General features: G+C 30.3%; 2 protein-coding genes across 4 annotated transcripts in view; one reads left to right on the top strand and one right to left on the bottom strand.

The window, feature by feature from the left end:
* Positions 1-37: 37 nt before the first annotated feature.
* Positions 38-23,040, bottom strand: LOC130896212 (remodeling and spacing factor 1-like). 3 transcript variants are annotated; one of them, XM_057804145.1, is made up of 21 exons: positions 22,198-23,040; positions 21,379-21,563; positions 20,869-21,065; positions 16,930-18,593; positions 16,481-16,860; positions 15,923-16,199; positions 15,130-15,296; positions 14,736-15,075; positions 13,941-14,113; positions 13,333-13,690; positions 12,982-13,273; positions 12,624-12,772; positions 12,385-12,490; positions 11,319-11,514; positions 8,685-9,260; positions 7,742-8,015; positions 7,366-7,689; positions 6,866-6,973; positions 6,423-6,626; positions 5,079-5,336; positions 38-4,521 (listed from the first exon to the last, which is right to left on the bottom strand). In XM_057804145.1, exons 1-21 carry the CDS (start codon positions 22,340-22,342, stop codon positions 4,436-4,438), a joined length of 6,459 nt encoding a protein of 2,152 aa, XP_057660128.1. In that variant the 5' UTR covers positions 22,343-23,040; the 3' UTR covers positions 38-4,435. The 3 variants fall into 3 exon arrangements, with proteins under 3 accessions (XP_057660128.1, XP_057660129.1, XP_057660130.1); XM_057804146.1 differs by having other exon boundaries at positions 13,941-14,110; XM_057804147.1 differs by lacking the exon at positions 6,423-6,626.
* The window catches only part of LOC130896216 (DNA mismatch repair protein Msh2), a 47,575-nt gene continuing 46,224 nt past the window's right edge, over positions 22,926-24,276 (top strand). Inside the window, exons 1-2 of the mRNA XM_057804154.1 lie at positions 22,926-23,208; positions 23,420-23,469. Coding sequence (XP_057660137.1) covers positions 23,175-23,208; positions 23,420-23,469 — 84 coding nt within the window. The 5' untranslated portion in view covers positions 22,926-23,174. The remainder of the gene's footprint in view (positions 23,209-23,419; positions 23,470-24,276) is intronic.

Here is a 24,276-nt window from a genome sequence, read left to right as displayed (position 1 = left end):
ATTCACAATGAAAACTGCAAGGATTGAAGAAAATTAATTATACACAATATACTTTATTAAATACAATTCAAATACACAATTTATATCAAAATAAATATATGAAAGAAAAACTGCCTAAAAGAAAAAAGTGGAATATATATAATTTATAATTGCACAAAATTAAAGTAAACAAATAGATAGCTATAATGTACATTTATCAAAGATATCTGTCACATACTCAATTTATACAGGATGTCTATCGACTCTTTTCAAATGCAAATTATATATACTAGATGGAATTGTATGTCCATCCAACTCAACTTTATCTAAAAATTTTCTGGATGAAGACACCTTTTGTTAAGTTTTCCTTCAACATTTAATAAGTCCAATTATCTTATGTCATTTACATAAAATGATTTTATCACTGTAGCATTCAAATATATATTCCATTCGAGACTTCGTTTTTTTTTTAACTAACTCAAATAAATTAAAAATATTATGCTACCTGGATCAACAGCGTCGCATTGATTTGAATACCACAATATTTGCTTAAAATATGTTACCCAGAAATAATTATCTCAGTAGATACGAATCCAATCCATTGTAATAAATTACTTAACCCAACGATATACTTTGTGATGAGTAAGTAATTTCAGTCAAAAGTTACTTTAGAGGCACCATAAGAATCATAACATTATTATTACTTGATAGAATTATTGTAAAAATAATTATTGTTTGATTCAAAATGAGCACCAAAGTAATTCTATTCAAATATTAAAAACACAATGCTAATCCAGATAAAATAATAGATTTTTACCCCTTAGACCAAGCGACGGATACTTCTTTTTGCAAAGTTCTAGAGAACGGATTTTTTTTAGAATATGTTCAGAATTTTATCGAATATCTCGCGAACCGCACATCGTACGACAAAAATTTTTTTAGACTAATTTTTGCCATCTTTTTTATTTAAAACTTTTTTTGTATAACGCATAGGTTTTAAAATATGGTTTTTGTTAGGTTCATGATAAATTAATAATGATGATAACTGAATTTGTAGAGCAAGAAATTTCCTATAAATTTTCCCGTAACATTTATAGTTTAAGAGCTGCAGGTTGATAGAGCTTGTACCTCGTACATTATCGATGGCAATATTGCTCGTTGTATACGAAAAACGTTTCATAACACATAAAATGTCAATAAAACTGTGTAGTGAATCAATTAAAATTATAAATAGTGTGATGGTGGATAAAACGTGTTTTCCAAGATAGCGGCTGACGCGGGCGACCCCCCATGACGCCCGCTTGGTTTACATTCAGGAGACACCCCTGACATATTAAAAAAATCCGTTCTCCAGAACTTGGCATTATTAACCCATTTTTTTTCTGTGGCGCTTGGCCTACCTTAAAAATAACAAAACAGATTTACTAATGGCTCAAAATAAAAAGAGCGGCCCAGCAAAAAAACGCATAATTTTGTTTTGATTATAACTTTCAATATCTCTACATGAAATAAAATTATCTTTTTAGGATTAATAATAACTTATCAATACTTTTAGCTGTCGTGCAAAAAATGGAAATTTCTTAAAATGTAAGAAATGATTTAGATCATTTTCTTGAAGAACACGACATAGCTCTTAACTTTATTAAAACTTTAAAAATGAGTTTAACTCCACCTTAATAAATTTTGCTCAAATAATTTGGAATATTTTTTAAAATTAGGAAATAGCGTTAATTTTGCTGGAGATTGTATATAGCAATTCAAGAAAATAATAATAAATCACAATATCAATTCATAATCAGTAAAAATGACAAATAAATTCATTGAAAATTAAAAATATCATTTGATTAAATAAATACGAGCGTTGGGGCATATGTCATAGCAATCATTTTTCTCTTGTAGATATGAGGACGAATCGTAAATGTATGTGTTTTAAGTTCTGCAGGTATAGTGTGTGATAGCTGGTAGTACCGAGATTGAAGTAGCCCTTCAACGTTGGGGATGATAAGAATTGGTGCATCAACTGTATTCTCGCGATAAGAAGCAGTATGTGGTAAGTGGTTTGCAAAATGGGAATTGCTAATGATGTGCAACAACAGGTGACCCGAATCACAAACGGTGCGGCAAATGCTGATTCTATTTAAATTGCATTGTATGCTATTGCAATAAACTAGTCTGTTGTATGCCTTTTGCCCCAACTCTTGTTTATAAAAAAAAAAGCATTTTGAAAGTGATTTATAATTTACAAATGTTGAGTTTGAACATACCAAAAGACCAATAACTAAAAATAATATTCAAAATAGTTTAAAAAAATTATTATTCAACTTGAGGTCTTATTTTTGAAAATTTACATTAATGTGGAAAATATATGATAAAGTATTTGGTAGAGACACAATTGGATAAATAATATTACTTGAAGTTATAACTTTTTAATCACATAAAATAAAAACAAAGAATTATTTACATCTATTTACAACTACTAAAATTAAGTATTTACATCATAATTATAAAATTTATTAAATCTATCCTGATATTTTATCCCACCAAGTCACATTTACCAATTAGATGGATGAGCAGTAGACATATGTTTTATTTATTACACTAAAATAATATATATGGTAAAAAAATGAGAAAAGCACATAGCAACTGACATACTATCTAGCATATATACTTTGTAGTTTTTTTTAAGCTAACCATTGAAATTCTATTTTCTATCAACTAATTCAAAATATCTGATGAGTTTTTAAATGAAATCGAGAAAAACTTGGGTTTTTGAAATAAAAAATTATTGATTTTTTGTGTATTTTAAAACTTTATTATCAATAATATTGATATTGCTATTACATGTGACTAGACAATAATATTGAGAATTTATTGCCAAAAACCGAGTGGTTAGTTGGTTCCGATTAGCTATGTGTGATAAAGGATTTATTGAGGCAAAGTCTGATAATATTCCTGATGTTGATATTTTTATAACCAATTTTTTTAAAAAATGACGTTCGGTCTAATTCTGCTGAAGTTTGAGGTGCAAAGGCATTAAGATGAGTCTGTTAAAAAAATTGAATAAATGAAAATATTTAAGTATTTATTCTCCATTATATTAAATATAATTATTTATTTCATAAATTGTAGAGCATCGCGTGAGAGTTACGGCGACATAGCTATAGGTTATGTTCAACTATGTCTCGTAAAAATAATATTTGCATTATAAAAGGTCGGGTATGTCCAAAACACTGAGTTCGGATTAAAGAGTATTCAGTTACTTTCAACTATTAATAAAATGTCAAGAAAAATTCGATGTTCAATGCCTTGACCCTGCAGCTTCAGTAAGTAATTTATGCTATTAAATTTAAGGTGTTTGATGTTATAACCAATAATAATCTTTAAAAACATTTTGTCAGTTGTTTTTGTAGTCTTCGTACATAATGGTACAAAACAAGAACGATAACTTTTGAGGTTCGACATTTTCAATTTAAATTTGAATACTTAACAATGACAACAAAATTAAATAGATCAAAACACTTATTATTTTTATATCAACTGCCATGAGTGAAAACTAAGATTATAACGTCACACGCGCTCAGGTTTGTTAGGGAGCTGAATTCAAAAATTATAATTATATTGTTATAAAACTATATATGATTTATCAATTTATCACAAAAAAATATTCATAAACCTAATTATTGTAGAGATAAATAGTATTACCGTCATAGTCAATTGGAAAGCTAAATTATCAGAATAGTTGGCTTCCTGATAATAGTTTTGGTAAAGAAATATTTTTGTTAAATATAAAATTATACAAAGATATTTTAAATTTGACAAGTTTAGGCAATCAAATTAAATTACACTATTACTTCAATTTAATCTTCTTACATATATTTTACTTGTAACCCTACTTTGCAGTGAAAACAGTGGTATAAAAGGAGTGAATAAGTGAAATAAAAATTAATACAAACTTATTGTATATTATAATCTAGCCACATAAATATACAAACAGGCTTGAACAAAACCCCATAAGTTGTTCTGTGTAGCAGGATCCAAAATTCATGATGATTAATAATTTTCGTGGTAGATTCAATATACAAAACATCATAGAAAATTCCAAATAGCTAATGAAATTTATTTGGATATATCGCAGGTATAAAAAATAATAATGACTGAGTTACCAATCTAAAAATTTCATGGTTAAATACTAATTAGAAAATACTACTCAACAAAAAATATAATTATGTCCCTTATCTCACACTGAAAAAAGATTTTTATAAAAAGAAATTATAGTGGTGAACAACCACTTTTATCCAAATCTATATTTTAAAAAATAGTTCCATATACATTTTTGTACAAAACCGTTTTGTAAATTTTCAGTCAATATCTCGCCCATCCAACATACATATGTTTTTGTCCTACAACAGACTTCAGTTACTGTTAGAATAATAGCCCTTTTACTTCTTATCTCAAACTATGATTCTAAATCTTCGTCCCTTTGACTTGAAAAATATGATACTAGGCCGCCAAATTCACCAACAGTTTCTTCTTCTCCACTTCCTGTAAATGTTTAAATAAAAAGTAGTGAGATGGTGTATGGTTGAAAATTATGGAATCATTGGTGACATTACATTGTCTAATACGCAATTCAATCATCTCTAGAGACCGAAAGTAAATTCCAAAGATGATAAGTTGGTCGTCGAAAATGTGTCGACAGTGTAATTGTGAGTGTTAGAGTAGTGGTCACAGATCACCTATATTTGATTGATTATAACAATGTTATTTGTTATAATCAAATTGCCATTGACTGGGGGTCTGAACCTGAACTACTAATATGACATCCTTCATAAAATACCGGAAAATTTAAATTTTATTAATAGCGAGTAATTTATATTATTTAAACGTAGTTCATACTGCTAATAAACTTTCAAAATTCATGGTTTTTTTTCCAAAATTTCAAAAAAATTTGAGAACTATTATGAAAAAAAAAAAATAAATTTGGAAATTTATAAGTTGTAATCTTATTAAGATGAAAATATTAAAGTTATTGTAAGAGCACACAATAGTTTTCGCTTAGAATCACTTCAAATGATGACTAACTCAATTAAAAATATTACCTTGACTATTCTCGGTATTCTGCTGAGGCAAAGCTTCATCTTCCTCTGCTACTTCAAATGGTTGCTCATAGGGAGGCGGGACATTGTGATAGGGATCGGGCGGGAGAGATTCATCCCTAGGCGGTGGGATAGGTTCATTACTTGCATGATAAGGTGGATAATATCCGGGTGGCTGAGTTGATTGATTAGGAAGAGGAGGAGGATAAGGTGGTCTAGGTGGTGGTAAATGCGGTGGTAACATGTGCTGTGGACGGGGTCCTGAAAATAATATACAAATTTAAATATACACATTTTTGATTAAAACATTATTCGTTATCATTTTCTGATCTTCCTTTTATGATTCTCGACTATATTGTCTTACAAACAGCCAATATTCAATATATAATGAATAAAGTAGATAGGGGAAATATATTTTTAGAACAAAGTATAAAAAGAGTATGAAGAGAATAGATAATCAAGTATGGGACAGATAGAATCAGAGGTAGGAGTAAATAGTGTGTTCAATATGAAAAAGTTACAAAAAAAATATTTAATTTGTTCAAAGGCTCAAATGATAACACTGAATGGGAAAATATACTGAAGTCTTAAGGTTAATTGGAAAACGCACCACCAGAGTGCTTCTCTTTTAGTTTCCTTCTTCTGAAACTCTTTCATGTGAAAACATTTTTCTGCTGAAACACTGCTGAAAGGCTTCGAGGTCATAAAAGGCATTTGTGCTCATTTTCTGGCAAGTGTATTGAGCTTTTCATTCCTAAGTGCTCAACAACTCAAACTGAATTCTGTTATAACTGATAGACTATCTAAATAAATATATATGTTAGAATGCTAATAGTCTTTTAATTGCTAGTTTTTCTGCCTGAAAGATATTTGAACAAAAGTCTAGTGAATTAGGTACCAGTCCACGTGTACCATTTAATGGTATTAAGTTTGAAAATTTGAATGGTTTTTGTCTCTTCTCACACTTTATTCTTAGTTATGGTGAAGTTTCTTTAAATTCTTATCTTAATCACTTCTTCATTGTTATTAAACGGGATATAATAGATTCTGACCATGATCTACTTTTTTGGAATATTGGTTTAATGAATATTCGATGAAATATATTCCTATCACAAACTGTTTTTGTTAAGTTTAGTCAATTACAAAGAATAAGGCCGAGAAGTTTTGGTATTTTTTGTTAAATGGACTTTTATGATATTCATAAGCTGTCACTTTTCAATTTTTTTTTTTTTTGGATAAAACACATACTAAAACTAACTATTGACACCAAAGGAATTTCTACAAGAATTATTAGAATCATGCTGCTACCAACACCTAATGTTCAAAAAACTAGGAAATATGAACTACCTGGATGACTTGGGTTTATACCAACGGGAGAAAATCTGTTAGGGGGAGGTGTTCTCGAAAAATTTTGTATATCACCCTTGCTTCCAGGACTTCCGGAAGGTGGTGGGTGAATTCTGGGATTATGTTCTGGAATATTTACTTGTCCACCTCCCGAAGGAGACGGATCCATAAATCTGTGTGGTTGGAACATTGATGGGTGCATACCTGTAAATCCAAATTCTACATTTGAGCAAAATATTTTACAAAAAAAAATATGAATTATACAAATATGTGCCTACAAAATATTTCATCAATACTATTTTATTGTCAATTCAGAATTTTAAAAAAGACAAAAACAAATTATATTTTATCATTGAATCATTGAAAAAAAGGTATTTGATATTTGAGTGAACCAGCATGAGTGATGTGATGCAAACACAAATTTTGCACATAATCATTCTTACCTGGAGGTGTACCTCTTATTGGATGTGGTGGTAACATTCCAGAAGGAAAATGGTTCATATTTGGAGGATACATTGGTCTGAATGGCATTACAACAGGACCACGAGCCCCTAAAAAGTAGTAGTTGAGAATACTTTGTTTAAAAATTAAATTTACATATGAATAACATTTGAATCGTGCAAATTTTAAAAAATCTAATAGCATCGTAATAGTGAAGTCAGTCCACAGAGAAAATTCTTTATTAATTTTTTGTTAACATAATTTTGTTTATAAACAAAGATTAGAGATTTTACGGAAATCTTTGTTCTTGAAACTATGATGTTTCACTATATTATTTGTCAACTTATTTCTCTGCTGTCTTGCACTGATTTTATAACCAATCTGAGCTCTTATAATATTCTCACAAGCTTTATAATTAGGTATTTATAGTTAAATAGTAACTTTCTTCACAGTTACTGCACAAAAAGAAACTATTCCCATAATAAAATATCACAAAATGTACCTGTAGGGAAAGGACCTGTTGGAGGCATTGGCTGATGTCCAGCTGGTGAGCCAGCTCTAGGTTTAGAAATCAGAGAATTATTATCTTCATCGTCGTCATCATCAAGCATTGTAGCAAACTGTTTAGGCCTTATGGAACCAATGGGATAAGTAGTTGTTTGACCGGGCTTTGTTTGCAACATTCTAGTGATTACAGATGGTGTTGGCGTGGTTTGTGAGAATGGCTGAGGAGGTGCGGCTATTTCTATGTTGCATTCAGCTTCTGAAGCCAGCTTTTTGTTGCCTAGGTTGGTTAGAGCCTCTTCTAACGTTTTCTTGCCTTTAACTAATATTTTATTATAATATTAAAAAGTTTATCATGCTATTTATCTGCTTACCACGTCCTCTTTTCTTTTGTGCAACTTCTGGTACATCTTTTTTACTTATTTCATCAAAAAGTGGTAGTGCAACTCCCATTGGAGGTTCTGACAATTCATCGTTATCGTCATCGTTTTGTATCATATTTTCAACATTACTAATGATAGGTTTGTGCGTAATATTTGATACTTGCTGTCTTTTTCCTTGTTGAGCCAAGTCTAAATATTCCTGCGTATCTTCTGTACCATCCACGGCTTTCCGTTTTTTCTTTTCAACTTCAACTCCAGATAAATTCTATGAAAAGTTGAGAACAAATATATGAGCTAGGGGCAGTAGTGGGCAAATTTTAACACATAACATTAGCAAATTTTAAATTAGATCTATTCATAAAACATTATCATGATATTTTCAAAATTTCTTGGATTGGTTTAACTTTATATCAAGCTAAATAATTTGATATGTCATTATCTCAATTATGAAAAATAAAATAACAGCAAGGTTTACTATAAAGGCTATATAAATTTCAATATATAAGAAAAAGATGTTTACAATGGTTCGAGGATTGAGATTTGATTGCTAATAAAAGAAAAAATGAATGTATGGATAAAATGGTGTAATGAACAGAAACTACATTTAGAAGGAAAAAGATAAAAATACTAGTAGAAAAGTAGAAAATATGGTGAAAAATGGAAAACAGAAAAAATTATTGAGAAGAATATTCAAAAGTATACAAAAGCATGAAGTACGACAAATCAGCGAGCAGGTGAGGAAGAGAAAATTATGTAGGAGGGATATAAGAGAACTTCAGTTGAAATTAATATTTTAAAAAACCATAACAAGAAATGATAAAAGAGCATCAAGAAGTTAACACATAGGTTCATTGATTTTTGACCAAATAGAATACTTGACTTTTGACTAAATAGGATAATACTTGGCTATAATTGCAGTATCTAATTTTCTTACCTTTATTAAGTCCTTTGCCTTATCTAGATGATCCAAGGTCTTCTTGCTCAAATCCTTTCCTGAATTTCCATTTCTCTCTTCTTCTATGTTAGGTGTAACTTTAACTGGTTTTAACTCCAATTCCTCTTTAGCGGCTTTCGATTTTTCCAAGGTTTCCTTTAATTTCTCCAACATCTTCTCTTTATCTGATTTCTCTTCACAAGATCTCTCAATTTTTTCATCCAATTTTTTTTCGGTGTTCTCAATTTCTTTGGGAACCTCATTTTCTTTTAGGATTTCTGATTGTGGTGTTTTCACTTTCCCTTCTTCTTCATCTTTTGACCTTTCTGGCTCATTAAGTGTTTCTGATTCTTTGGTTTTCTCTACATCTTTCAATTTTTCTGTTTCCTTAACTGCTGGTGGTTTTATATATATTTTTGGTACAAAAGTTTTTCGTTCAGTCTCATTTTTCGAATCTTCATCACCATCTTCGTTGACCGGATCACTGTCTTTCTCTTCATCCTCCTCATTAGCAACAAAGTCTTCATCATCATAATCATCACTTTCTATACCCAATCTATTTCTTCTCCGCCTCTCCTAAAATAATTGAAGCATATATTTTCTTATAGTTTACATGTCAATACTGATATATAGGTACTTTGAATATAAAAGTTATACTCTAAATGAAAAGCAGTGTGGCATTTGTATTGTATATCATTTGGATATTAATGTGCCTGTTGCACAGTATGTAGTATATTAATTTAACATTATGAGAAGTTGAGGGTTCGTGATGCTGGATAAGCTACAGTCTGGTAATATTCAATAATTAAAACACTCTGCGACTGGTCAATACGAGGCAACATATTGAAATATTTTCCTAGCTTCCTAGCAAATCGTCAGTATCAAGTTCGAGTGAATGGAGTATACTTCCAGTTGAAGGCACATGAAAATGATGTACCACAAGGGTCGAATCTCAATACATTATTTCTCATAGCGATAAATTCGATTATTGCAAACTGTAAATAACCAGTAAAATGCAGATGACTAAGTTATTTATTGCTGAGGACACCACCGCATAAGAACACTGAACAAGCAATAGCCATAATACAACATTGGTAAAAAACTGGGTTGCGATTCAATACATCGGAAACAAAAGCGATATGTTTCTCAAGAAAGCTCAACTCCAGCCCAAAACTTTATATCTATATGGAGAAAAGTTAGAATATATAGAAGTAAACTGATACTTGATCAAAAATTTAAATGGAAAACACACATTCTGACATTGAAGAAAAAATGCCAACCTGCAATTAACCTACTCAGAACACTAGCATTCAAAAGCTGGGGTGCAGACTACTCAAGTTTACTACGCATATACAAATAATTGATAAGATCTAAACTTGACCTAAGAGCGATCGTCTACAACTACACAGCACTATGCATCTGTGCCCATTTTAGAAGTCCCATCCAAATCATATTTAAAGAAATTGGGGAGCTACCACTTTCTTACTGAAGACTATATCTGAGCATCTCGTATATGGTCTCTGTATTATCAAATACAAGACATCCTGCAATCCATAACGTTGTATCTGTATGTTTTAAAAAGAACAACTACACTACTTCACTTTTCTATTGCAGAGTCAACACATATCTGTCCAGTCCAACTGAATCTGCAATTTCCAAATATTTATGATATATCATCGATAGATGCTATTTCCCTATGAACAATAGCCTTCCCTACTACAGACCTAGAACTTGCCCATCTCAATGAATCAGAAACACCAATAAACATAATAAAACAACAATTCCTGATAACCTTAAGTAAATACGACAACTTTTATAAGATTTAGAAGCTTCAAAAAATCAAAATGAAGCTGGAGCCGCTTTCTATTCCGAAAACCTTTCTCCCTCCTATTACATCTATCCACTATGCTGAACTGTTTGCCATTCTAGAAGCACTTAAGGAATTTCAGAAAATTGGATCTAAGAATATAATATTATAATAACAGATTCCCAAAGTTCACTATCGGCAATCTGCCAACAATATTACAACAATCCTATTGCCATTCATGTTATGGAGCTACTCACTTGCAGGAACAAGATAAATGTGAAATTTATGTGGGTTCCATCCCACACGGAATGGAGGAAAATGAAAGGGTAGATGGATTAGCAAAAAAACTTACAAACCACAACAAAGAGCAATCAGTAAAGAGTAACTATATAGTACATACCGATTCCAAAGCAAATTATCACGACTATAACTCCAACAATATAAGTAGAAGTGAGCAACTGATCATTTACCGTCTAAGAATCAGACATACTCATATCACATATGACTACCTACTAGCAGGAAACTACAAACCAATGTGCGGGATATGCAATAGTGAGTTAAATCTGAAACACCCCTTAATCGACTTTTTAAAATATGACAAGGAACAAAAAATGAATCAATTACCACATTCACTGGAAAAGTTACTACAAGAAGACCCCAAATAAACCTATGAACTACCTGAAAGACTACAAACTAAGAAATAAAATTTAGATTTAACGATCGAATGTATTAAACCTCAAAAACTTAAAAAAAGATTATATGTTAACATTCATATGTTCCACAAAATATTTTCCAATACTGTATTTACTACTTGAACAATTACTTACATCATCACTATCTGATCCCAAAGTATCAATATAGGTAGTTTTTTTCCCTCTAGTTCTGCGTCCTCTTCCCAAATCTTCATCACTGGAAGTTAACCCGCCATATTTTATTTTGGGTCGCTTTTTAACTTTGATTTCTAAATCAGACAATTCGTCCAAAATACTGTTCTTCTTTTTTTTCTTTCTAATCATACCAGACCTTTAAATTTACATTTTAGTTTATAAGAGCACCTGAAGAAGTCCCTAGTCTAATAATTAAATGTTTGTTCTACACAAAGATAAAGATATATAACAGAGAATACATCAGTAGTTAAAAATATAAGAATAGAAGCAAAATGAACAAGTACACTAATAACCGAGCCCATAACTCTGAGAAAATCATAACTATTAAATTTGTATATTTTATTGAGAACATTATTGAAAATAGAAATATTATAGCCTTAGGTCTTGTTCCAATAAAGTACCAATTAATTATATATTAATAAATGTAAAACAAATAATTAGGCTACTACAATAAACCATACATTGTGGTTGTGTTTAATTGCTCAAAGCATAAGCTGAACAGCAAGTTGTTGTTCATAAAATTCATCCAAAATTCTAATTGTCAATTTTATATAGGGTCTATTCTGTAACTTTTTTGGTTAAAAATAACCAATGTTTATATTTAACCGCAGTGTATAACCATTGTTCGTATTTTATATTCAAAACTTTGGTCGTACATGTAACCAACAGCGATTACAGTATTATTTATATCGACAAAGTATAAGGATATAGAATAATTTAACTACAATAACATATTGTTTTGAAATTAAATGGCTGCTCCAAGGAACACGAAAAGAGGCGATGGTAAATGATTAATTTTATAATGTATATAATCTTCAGGTTAACAGATTTAACTTTTTATAAAAAGGTAAAGAAACTGAATTTCTGGTTATTTGGTAAATAAGAATTAGGATGTATGTTGGTTGAAAAAAATAGGTCTGGTTATTTAACAGCTAAAAAAAAGTCCAATTCAATAAATCTCAATTACGGAAGCGATTAAATAATTGAAATGATTATGACAACTTACCTTTTCTTTTTCTTTCCCCATGAACCATCAGATTCTGATTCAGTTTCACTGAAATATTTAATTTTCTTCTTCTTCTTTCTTGGTATATCTTCATCTTCATCATTGACTGAAATTATTCAATGAATATAATGTCTATCCTAATTACTTTTGATATAAATTATAATTTTGTGGGGTGGTTGAAAATATTAATTTGAAAAAAGTGAATTTGTATAAAATTCTATAAAGTACAAAGATATTACCAAAATCAGCATCATATCGAGAAACCCTTGCCCTGGTTGACCTTCGTAAAGGGCGCAAAGATTTGCCTCTGCGGCCAACTGCATAATCTTCACTATCATCACTATCCTCCTCCTCTTCTTCTTCTAAATCTTCTTCCTCAGAACTAGAACTATCAAAATAGAAAACATTAATTGAAAGTTTTAAGTTTAAAATATATGTGAATAAAATGATTAAAAGAGACCCACGTCCTTTTTTATTGGCGCTTTTATTAAATATCATTATTTTAGACGTAAATCTACAAAAAAATGTATATTGTAAACTTGATTACTGGAAACTACTGGATTTAAATCTAATCAACCAATCCCAAAATACATTTACCTTGATCCCTTGAAATCCTCATCCCTTTCGTCATCATCTTCACTACTAAAATCTAAGTTTTTCAAATTCTTTCTCTTCTTTCTTCTTTTTACAGGGGGCTTGATTACTTCATCATCAGATTCAGCCTTATCTTTCTCAACTTTATCTTCCTCAATATTTTCTTTACTGTCAACATTATCTTTTGTTCCTTTTTCGTCATTTTGCTCTTTCTTATCAGATAATTCTCTTTCTTTTCGTTCTGCTTCTTCTGCTTTCACTATTGTTGCCATGTCTTTACCGCGACTTTGCGTTGCTGTAAAATAAAATTGATTTTCAAGAGGAATAAGATATTTTGAGAATTTGATACTTTACCTTCATCTTGCTGCTTCTCTTCTATCTCATCTTGAATAGCAGAATTAATGAGATCATCAAATTCATTAAATTTGTAACTTTTTGCCTGCCTACGTTGCCTGAGTTGATATATTGGTTCATCGCTATCACTGTCACTTTCAGATTGGGTGGATTCTGATTGTTCACTACTAGATTCCATAATGTCTTCAGAATGCCTTCGCCTCTTCTTCCTATGTTCCTTCTCTTTGGATGGGAGTACATTGTTCAAACTAATACCTATATATGCTAACCTTTCTTTTCTTCTATCTTCTAAATCTTTTTTACTTAATTTTTTATCATATTCCAGTAATTTGGCATGAAGATTTTCGACCAATTTTATCTAAAAATGTACCATAATAGATGTAAAACTGAAAAGTACCAGATGGAATAGTCAAAGTATATACTACAAAGAAACATTCACACTAAAAGTTGAATGAAATGTGATTAAATGGAAAGAGAAATAAGTGCCAGTATCTAGTTCATTAGCAAAGTTGACCTAATTGCATTTTTGCAATTTGTGTCCATCACAAGGATAAATGAACATTCAAAAATATATATAAATATATAAAATATCACTTTATATTACTTACATGTTGGCAAGGCGGACAAAACCAGTCACCTTCAGGAATGCTTAACAGAGGTGGACGGAGGCAGGAGCAATGCCAACCATTATCACATTTATCACAGAGCAATACCATTTCAGGATGATCAGATTTGCCACACTTCTGACATGGAAAATCTTCTTCTGCATCCTCAGAATCTTCTAGAATACAATGTATATGTCATATTCATAAATGAAAAAGATCAAAAGTTTAAAATAAATGTTAATGATGACTTTCGTATTTTATTCAATATTGAACTTTACAAATTGACCATTATTAGTCAATATTATCTTTCAATTTTTAGTTTGGTTTGGTATGGAATTATTGTGCTGCCCAGAATTGAATTCACATACATAAGCAAAATGATTTTAAAACAAACCATTTCTTAGATTTTACCAAGTTCACATGTTTTTCACAGCATTAAAGTCTTGAATTTCTCTTTCATTCTTAAAAAAAAATAACTTTAATATAAAAATTGGGCATGACCATAATTGCAGTAAAAAAATGTAAAGTTCTTTTTTCAAATGTTTCAATCAAATAAATAATACATTAATTTTGATGGGGAGCATAAATTTCTTCCTATAAAAAGTATTTTTCAATTAAACCAATTATAAAATTGTTTGACTTGAAATAAATGATTGCAAAATGGTTCTTCATGTACAAATACATTTGACATTTATTTACAAAGCTATAAATCAAATTTTTTGTAGACATATCAGATCTAGAAAATAGTACTGACCAAACCATATTAAATATAGAATTAAAAAATCAAATTTGACTTACCTACTTCAACTTTCTTCCGAGCTGTTCTAGCTCTTTTTGGTGGTTGATATGTATCTGTATTCTCGATGTCACTTTCGGGAGAGAACTCATGATCAGACTTAAAATCAAGAGGTGGTTCATATTCCTCAATAACCTCTTCTTCCTCTTCAATCTCCTCATGTTCTTCACTAGATTCACTACTGGATTGCCAAGGACGATTTTCGTCGAATTTATTCCTTTGCTTTTTACCCCTCCGTCTCTTCTTTTTCAAAAAATCGTCTCTAACAACTTCAGGTTCAGATGAATCTTCTTTTTTCAGTTTATCTTTGTTAGTTTTCTTCTTTTCTACTATCACGACGTTCTAAATAAAAATATATTTAGTAAAGTAAATTACAATTCTACATTTTCGCATTACCTTTTCTGATTTTTTCTTTTTACATTTATTGTCATCTTTAGACTCAGACTTGTTAGGATGCTCTGATTGTTCTTTTATTTTTATTTGGGCTATCCTTCTCGATTGTCGAACACCTGATGTTTCTTCAAGGTCCGTATTTGAAATATCCAGTCCAGCAAGTAATCTCTCTTAAAGAATGATCAAATTAAAAAAAACTTATGAATCCTACTCAAACTTAAATATAAAAAGTTTTATTACAAAATATCAACACAAGTCTAGCAAATTGTTAGATGAGGATGAATTTATGGAGTTCACATATATCCAAGTTAAATTGGGATGAAATCAATAATATTTATAGAAAAATAATACAGTTTCTGGTAATATTGCGTTAATTATCATTTCACAAGTTTAGTTTAATGTCTTTTGTTTTTTCTTTGACGATTAATAATTCAACTTTAAGAAGACACAACTCCAGTTCTAGAAAATTTAATAATCTAAACTCGATATTTTCATGAAAAAGAGGTTTTCTATAAGTTAGAAAAAATTCACACAATTTTTAAAACAAATACATTTTAGTTTTTAATACTCCATCTAATAGTGAACTGTTTAAGAATTGGCTTATCTGCATAAGTACAAATACTGAATACTGACTTTAATAATGGTTGGTTAAATTTTCTACATTGAAACTACTCTGATTTGTAAAATACTGTACTTCTTACATAAACTGAAATTTTATACACTCTTCAAGTGTAAAAACGAATCGAATAATTTTAATCTATGAATTAAATTATATTAATGAATACACACAACTTACTGTTCTTATTTTCAGGATGTCTAACTATTGGTTTCTTAGGCTTGGGAGCAGATTTCACAAGAGTAGGTGTACTATTGGAATCATCATCACTTAGACTAATGATATCAGTTGGTGACAGTTTTTTTCCCTTAGCAATTGGTTTTTTCTTCTTTGTTGTAGGTTTTTTAGATTTCACATCAGTATCTGAGATTTCAATAACTTCATCGCTACTGCTTAGTTGTTGCTCTTTTTTCTGCTCGATACTTTTTCTTAATTCCACGTCAATTTGTCTCTTTCCCTAAAAATGTTATATATTAATTAGACCATTCTCTTACTTTACCTCTATATATTGTTAAGTTGTAATATTCATACTGAAAACACTAATTATGTAATTATTACACTACCACTACACCATCACTCAGAATCACACTGTCTGACAATGCGTTTTGATAACCAATTTATCGTCTTCAGAGATTGAGGTTATTTTGTTTCAACACATACTGAATCTCTATCTTAAATTCATGGTATACCCTATGAAGATCATTTTTTTTCTAATATTGAAATATATTTATGAATTACCTTGATTTTTCTCCTCTTTCCATCTTTGTCAGATGTAGCATCTTCTATAGGACTAGTTTCTCGTCGTCTTTTTCCTCTAAGAGTTCTTACAGAAGGAATAATTGGTATTGGAGGAGGGGTTGAAGAATCATTATAATCAAAAGAAAATGACTGTATATTTTGTGGTTGTGGTACTGCTAGATCTTCTTCTGAAGCAAGAGGGTCTGCTAGCGGATCATTTTCAATAGGTGGAGCTTCAATACTATCGGCTGATTCAGGCACTGTTATTGTAGAATCAGCTAGAGAAATAGGTGATGAAACCCGAGACGAATTTGTACTTGTCATACTTCCTTTACCAGTGTTTGACTTGTTTTCCATTCCTTCCAATGAAGCAGTTTGTTCTACAAAAATAAATATTCGCATGTACAGTTTCAATATACAACCTCATGTCAGATAAATGCCTAACTTACCTTTATCTTCACTATTCTCCTGGACCAATTTAGGCTTTTTGTTTGTAGCTCCTATAGATTCTGTATCTTTCAATTTAGCTCTTGCACTCTTTCTTCCTTTAACATAAATAACTTCTGGTGGAACATCATGAGCAATTTCTTCTTTTGCATTTTCATTTTCTTTTGTTGAAGCAATACATATTTTTTTACTTCTTACAGATCTTAACGATTTTTTTGGGGCTGTTTTTTGAGTTTCTTCAGTATCTTGTTGAGTTTCATCTTTTATATCTGTCTTACAGGGTTCTTTTTCAAAGTTTTCTGTTTCTTTATTATAAGAATCTTCCCCAGTTTCAGGAGATGAAGAGTTTATTTTTTCAATGGCAGATGTGTTTTCTGTTTCTTCCTTCTTTTCAATAGAAGATGAAATTTCTTCTGTATTCTCAATAGTAGATTTATCTTCAATATTTGCAATTAGAGGTAAAGGGCTTTCTGTTTTTTCTATCAGAAATGTAGAATCTTCTATATTTTTTAAATCAAGTGAAGAATCTTCTGTTCTCTTGATAGTTAATGGAGAATCATCTGTTTTCTCAATCTGTGGTGTAGGATCTTCACTTTTTTCAATATATGATGAACTATCTTCCATATTTGAAATAGTATTTAGTTTGTCTTCATTTCCACATACATATGCAATTTTTTTCACACAAACTTCTTCAATAACAGGAAGAACTTTATTATTATCTTCCATCTTTTTGAGCTCATTAGAATATTCTTCATAGGCTATTGTAGTTTCTTTAGAATGGTGATCATTATGACTAACTTCATCAGTAACTTTATTAGTACTGTTACTTTCAACACATTTTTTTTCATTTTCTTTTGTGTGATTGTCTTCTACTGTTGGACTTGTTGTAAGAGTTTGTTTATTGGGTAATTCAAAGTCTTTTTCTGAATCATTTTCCAAGCAAGTATCTTTTTCAACACTTTGTGATGAATTTTTTTCCTTTTCAGGATTCAGAAATTTTTTAGAGCTATTATTGTCAGTCTTGCTATTAATTTCTACTGGATTTACTGTACAAGGAACTCCCCCACTTTTATCTACATGATCATTATTTGTAACTAAATTTTTATTAATACTGTCATTATTTGTTTTACTAGAGCTATCATTTTCTGCAATTTTTTCCTCATTGCCTGTCTGACAATCCTCTCCACTGCCTTCACCAAAAAAATACACAGTTTCTTCTTCAAATTCATCACCTACAATAGGAATGGCTTCACTATCAGCACCTGCACCATCACCTTTCACTAAAACAGGAGGGTCTTTGATTTCTTTTGATACTAAATTAGTTAATTCAATTTTCAAAACTTTATCTTTTTCTATTTCTTTGGCCATCTCTAATTTAGGCCTTTTTGGTTCATTTTCTAAGACTCCGCTCAATTTCTTAATTCTTAGTGTTGATTCATCATCACCACTATCTTTATTATCAACATTTTCTTGAGATTCTTTTACTTCTGTATTATCATTTGGTTTTTCGATAACTTCATCTTTAGTTTCGTCATCTTTTTGACCAGTATCAATAACAGGTTTTTCAGAAAGTGAATTACTATCTTCATTTACAGCTGAATCTGAACTAATTTTGTAATCTCCATCACTTAACTTAGTTATAAGAGACACCAAACTTTCTCTATCTCTGGAAATAAAATATTCAAAATGAAAAATTATATGAAAAAACAAGAAGGAAACAAATGAATTAATACATCCATTTTATATTTACATAACTATTCTTCTCTGGAAAATAACGTAGAAATAAAAAGTTTTGAAAAATAGTATCATAGCATTTTAAAGAAATAGGAAAATATACTTAATGAAAGTGTATGCTAGTTCAGACATATTTGGTTAACATTTCAAATTAAAATTAGACATTACCCCTCAGCTTATCTCTACTTATATTAAAATGTTAAGCCAGGCAGAAAGATGAATCAGTTTCTTTTATTTCCAGAAATGTAGGTGTTGTCAATAGCTTAGTATGTAATAAATTCTTCCTCGATTTAACAAATTCTTCGTAATCCCCTTAAATTGTCATAAGAGTCAATGTGAAATATACCTTTACATATCGAACATTTTTTGCGAACAACCTCTTTATAACGAATTTTCAACTATGAAGAAAAAGTATAAACACCTCTAATTAACGAATTTTGTCAATCCAAAACCTTTATATAAAGTTCCCACCAATGTATAACTCTTAATCTCATAGTATGAGATTCATGTCACGACATGTTTCGACACGCTTTTGTTCGTAAAACAATCATTGTTGTTTGATAGAAAGTAATGTAAACACTGCTGCTCGTTACTATTGTTAAAGATTCAAGTTTTTTATAATAAGATAAGTACTAATGTTGAGGTGAATAAAACTATTTTTTTACCTCTTTATAATGTATTTATGTTTGATTTATTCCATATTGTCTAGGATAGTTTATGTATGAATCAAAGGATTTTTGGTGCGTTTTTATCAGTAAAACATATGATCTGAAGTTGGCGTGTGTCAATGACTGGATCAAGCGATTATTACCATGTAACAATTATTGACAAAGGTGTCAATGACTGGAAGCCTCAACAAATTGAATGCAATCATACCAAAGCATGCAAGAACACATAGAAAGCTCATCTCTTAATAAGAGTTCTAAAACGCCAATGGTTCCAGTTATTGACATGTGTAAATTATTGGTACATCAGGTGTCAGTTACTGGAAACTCATCTATTGCTGATATGGCAAGAGGCATACCTGCAACCACGGCCGCCAGGTCGTACTCTGTGCCTCTCGCCTCTTAATAATAATATTTGGTTGAATAATGGATACTATCTGTGGCTAAAGCTCATCATCTTGTTCATAAAGATCAGTTATTAGATAGGGTACAACTTTTATTGCAAAAAAAAAGAAACATCCGAATCCTGTCAGAAATTCTCGCCCAGGTAGAAAATGGTTCAGTTCATTTCTGAAAAGGCACCCAAACTCAAGTCTAAGAGTTGCATTTAACTCCAGCACGAGAAAAGGTATCAGAAGAGAAAATTAGACAATGGGGAAATAATAATATCTGGAGTATAAGAATTTATTAGATGTAACTTATGATGCAACAATTGTTTTCAACTGCAATGAAAGTGCGTTTTTCCTTCAACCTAATAGTGAGGTACTGACAAAGATGGGGAACAATAACATCTATATTGGTGCAACCAATGATGATAAGGAAAACCTCAGTTTTAGCCGCTGGAGTACTAGCTATCTACGCATTCCAAGTCATATTGCACTTAGAAACTAGAACAACCAGAATTGCAAAATATTGGTGATAGAATAAAATATACTTTTTCATAGGAGATAGATATATTTGAAGCCTAAAACCTATTCTTGTACCCAATTTGATTACCTTTTTTTATTATTACTCATATTTTATGCCTACTTTTGTTATTACTAAGTCATTAATAATTTGTCAAGTTTTTGTCAATAATTGGTGTGTCTACCATTGGTAGCACTTGTCAACTAATGGACTGTTAACAACTGAATAATAGGTGTCAATTACTGAATCTCCAGAAATACATGTAAATGCCATAAGAGATTCTAATTGTGTCAATTATTAGTACCTTTATCTTAAATGAGATAACAATACTTATATAGCCGATATGTGGAGTTTACTAACTGAAAAAAAGTACAACAGATATTGTCTTTAAATAGTTTTTCTCTTAAATAATGGAAATAATTCACAGACTAATAGCAGCTTCAAGCACAATTCTGAGAATACTTCTGCTGTATGATTTCACACACAGCACACTTCCTTAATAACTAAAATGTTAGTCATAATATATGACATAGAGCTTACTAAATATTCTGAGGAATCTAATTTGTACAGTAATTAATATCAGTTGTAGATATTTACAACATTGTACAAATCATATTTACACAAGTATAAACATACTTAGCAACTAAGGTCCAGGTTTCCTCATCCAAATCTTCTTTATAAACTCTTATTTGATAGTATTCATCAGATAAAAACCAATAGTTATGTCCAGCTTTATCTCTACCTAATGGTTGTGATCTGAGAACATCAGCGGCCAATTTGTTTATCTCATTTTTAAACTTCATGTGATGGTCAAATTGCATTTCGAGTAACTCCTAAAATAACAATATTTATGATACTAAGAAAATTTAAAATGAAAAATACTAATTCTCAGAAATAATTGTAAAAAAAAATTATTTTAATTATTAAGTAGACATCAAAAACATCCTCTAATAATGATCAGCATGAAAAATAAATGTAGTTCAACTTAAAACCAGTTTCCCTATAATATGGTGAACCAATGTAATATGTTATCATTTCTTCACTTAATTCTTAAATGTCAATAAAACAATAGAATCTTAGTTATTTTTTCCAGCAATGTCATGATTGAAAGCATTGAAAAACTGAATATTATAATAAATATCTTACCTTAAGAATTCTAACTTTTGTTGTGAGTTTGGCTTTTTTATAGCCAAACCTCTCAATTTCCCATGCATCTTGTGTACTAAATCTATGACAAATTGCAGCTATAGCCTTCTCCCATTTATCATTTTTAAAAGATTTCTTGGCTCTTCTCAGCAATCTTAAGAAAAGGTCTACCAGAACTGGATGAACTAAGAACAATATACATCAACTAAGAATATTCTGAACATTAAATTATAGAAGTTTATTATCATAGAACAAAGCATGAAAAAACAATAAACTAAATTGTTAGTTAAATTATATTAGAAGAAAAAACATAAAATAATATATGAAGACAGTATAATTCTATCACATTTTGGGCTAACATGCATTAGACAATTTATATGCATTGAACACTTTACTGTAGTACAAAATTTACTTCTTAGAATTGAAGGTTTAAAAAAGTTGATTTATGTTCAAATGAACTTCAAAATTTGATCACAACATAGGTATAAAATATTGACTACAAATGATAGAAACGGATTTAGAAAATTACAGCCCAACAAATTCCTTGTCCTGTACACATTTAAAACGTAATTGATTTTAAAATTTTACGCAGTACGATCTTACACAAATTGCGATTTAATTGTTTATTGTTCTAATTGTTATATAAAATTATCCATACATTATAAAATGTACACGTACTATTCATTCATATTAGGAGTAGGCATTATCCTTATTAATTACTATAATATTAAATGAAAATACTTCAAAGTAACAATACGCAATATGTTTATACTAATAAAAAATTACAAAATGAAGACTAACATTACAGCTTTTAATTACCTTCTTCAGAATTTTCCAACATTCCTTGCAGTTCCTGAAAGTCATATTTCGGTAAACCACTCTGAGTACCGAATTTCTCTAAAAAAGCACAAAGAACTGCGAAATTTGGATCATTTTCACATGAAGCTTCAATGTCCGACGCCATTTGTAGCGGTTCAACTTCAACAAATTAAATTTACACAATTGAAATGGCACATGTTTCAATATCCTAGATGGACAGAAAACTTCTATTAACAACACAGTGTTAAATAAATGTGATAAGTTTGCATTATAATGAAACATTAAGCCACATTTTTCATCAAAAAATAGTGACTATATATACACAAACCGTTTGCTGTCAATGTTTTACGTCACACTAAAACTGTCAACTCTTGTCAGTTGCCAAAACCATTTCTTTCTAAAATAGTGAATTTTATAAGAGCACAGTTTATGGCTTATTGCTGTAAACTCTGCTGGTTAGATACACCACATTTAGAAAAAAATAGAATGCCTGTATATTATGTTGAAATCATTATAATGAAAGCATATTACGAATTAATTACTGCATGTGTATTATGCATTTTTTTCCAAAAATATAAATAAACTGATCACTTTTTCTGTATGAGGAATTCAATTATCAACTATCCCGGTAGCATATGCGAATGCTTAGAGGCGACCCGAGCAGCCCGCCTCGCACAAGTAGAGGCGGCCGGGATGCGAAAACAAACTCCATAATCTCGAGTCTCGACACTCTCGACGCTTTTCCAGTATAGTGAGCATCCATACTCGGGTCCATGCTCGGGTCGTCTCGGTGAATGTGTACTTTCGGCATAAAATTCTGTTTGATTTCCCGCGTTAATGTGTATAACCTAAAAAATTAAACAACAAATTAGATTTGTTTCAAAATATTAAAAATACGGAATATCTTACATGTTATTAAATAATATGCTTTGATAGAAGAAAAGCGCATCTGATTAGTGTTATCTTGTGGTTCTAACATGAATTCACATCCACAAAAAGCATTAAACCTTGGTGAGGACACAGTTATTGTTTAATTTCTCATTATATTTTGAAAGATTGGAAGAACTTTTTTATTTATATTAGCTTTTGAATTTTTCTTAACAATTTGTTAATTTCTATTTAGATTTTCATTTTATTTGTTCTGAGGTTATAATAAAGCAATAAAAAATTTTAAAATTAATTATCATTTTAGTAACGTGTGCTAAAGTGGTAAGTTTTTCAGATCTCGTCCAGCAGCTTGATTTCATCAGATACTATAGAGGTTTGCCTGAGGTGAGTTACAGTGATATTTTTCTTTTGCATAGTTGATCAAACTTTTTTACTAGGTATATACTATCTACAAATTTTTTATTTCGCTTTTAGATCAATTAACATTAATCCATTTAACAAATATATTTTAAAAGCATTTTCTACAATCAAGTAGTTGTTACTCTATTTTGAAAAACAGTATTCAGGGGCGAATGTGATTTCTAGGATCTTACCTTGACAAGCAAACAAAGCTTTCCTAATAGAGGTTTATAAAAATAGAGTAAAATGGAACTCTGATGTCTCAAATATATCACTTTATTTCTTTGTAGTTTATGATTACTATAAACACAGTTTTCAATAAAAACTAATCTATGGTCAGTTATATTGTTGATATCTGGCATATCTTAATTGATATTTATTAATATAAGCCTATAAATGTTTTGTCCGATAGGTACTGTTGTTTATAACGACGTTTTTTTCTCGTTACAGAAGAAAATGAGTGTTCACCTCATGCATTGCTCCTTAAAAAAATATTTCCAAAAGCATTTGCACATTCAGTTAACTGAAAGCTAACTGAAACTTGTAGCTTCAAAAGTAAAATGTACCGTGATTGTCTACATATGCCTCACAATAATTTTTTGACTGTTTTGACTGATTTATTTGTTTCTTACTTAAGGTATTTTAATTTCATTCCCTATTTCATCAGTAATTTCACATATAAAAAGTTTAGACGGAGGGAGGGGAGTTGCAGGGCTCGCTTGGTCTCTCTTGGATCTGCCCCTGCAAAATGGTAACTTAGTTTTACCAAATTGGGGAAAATATAGGCTGACG

This window comes from Diorhabda carinulata, chromosome 7 (genome assembly GCF_026250575.1).
Source record: "Diorhabda carinulata isolate Delta chromosome 7, icDioCari1.1, whole genome shotgun sequence".
Classification (NCBI taxonomy): domain Eukaryota; kingdom Metazoa; phylum Arthropoda; class Insecta; order Coleoptera; family Chrysomelidae; genus Diorhabda; species Diorhabda carinulata.
The sequence above is the reverse complement of the archived record's forward strand: the minus strand, read 5'-3'. Positions and strand labels throughout refer to the sequence as shown.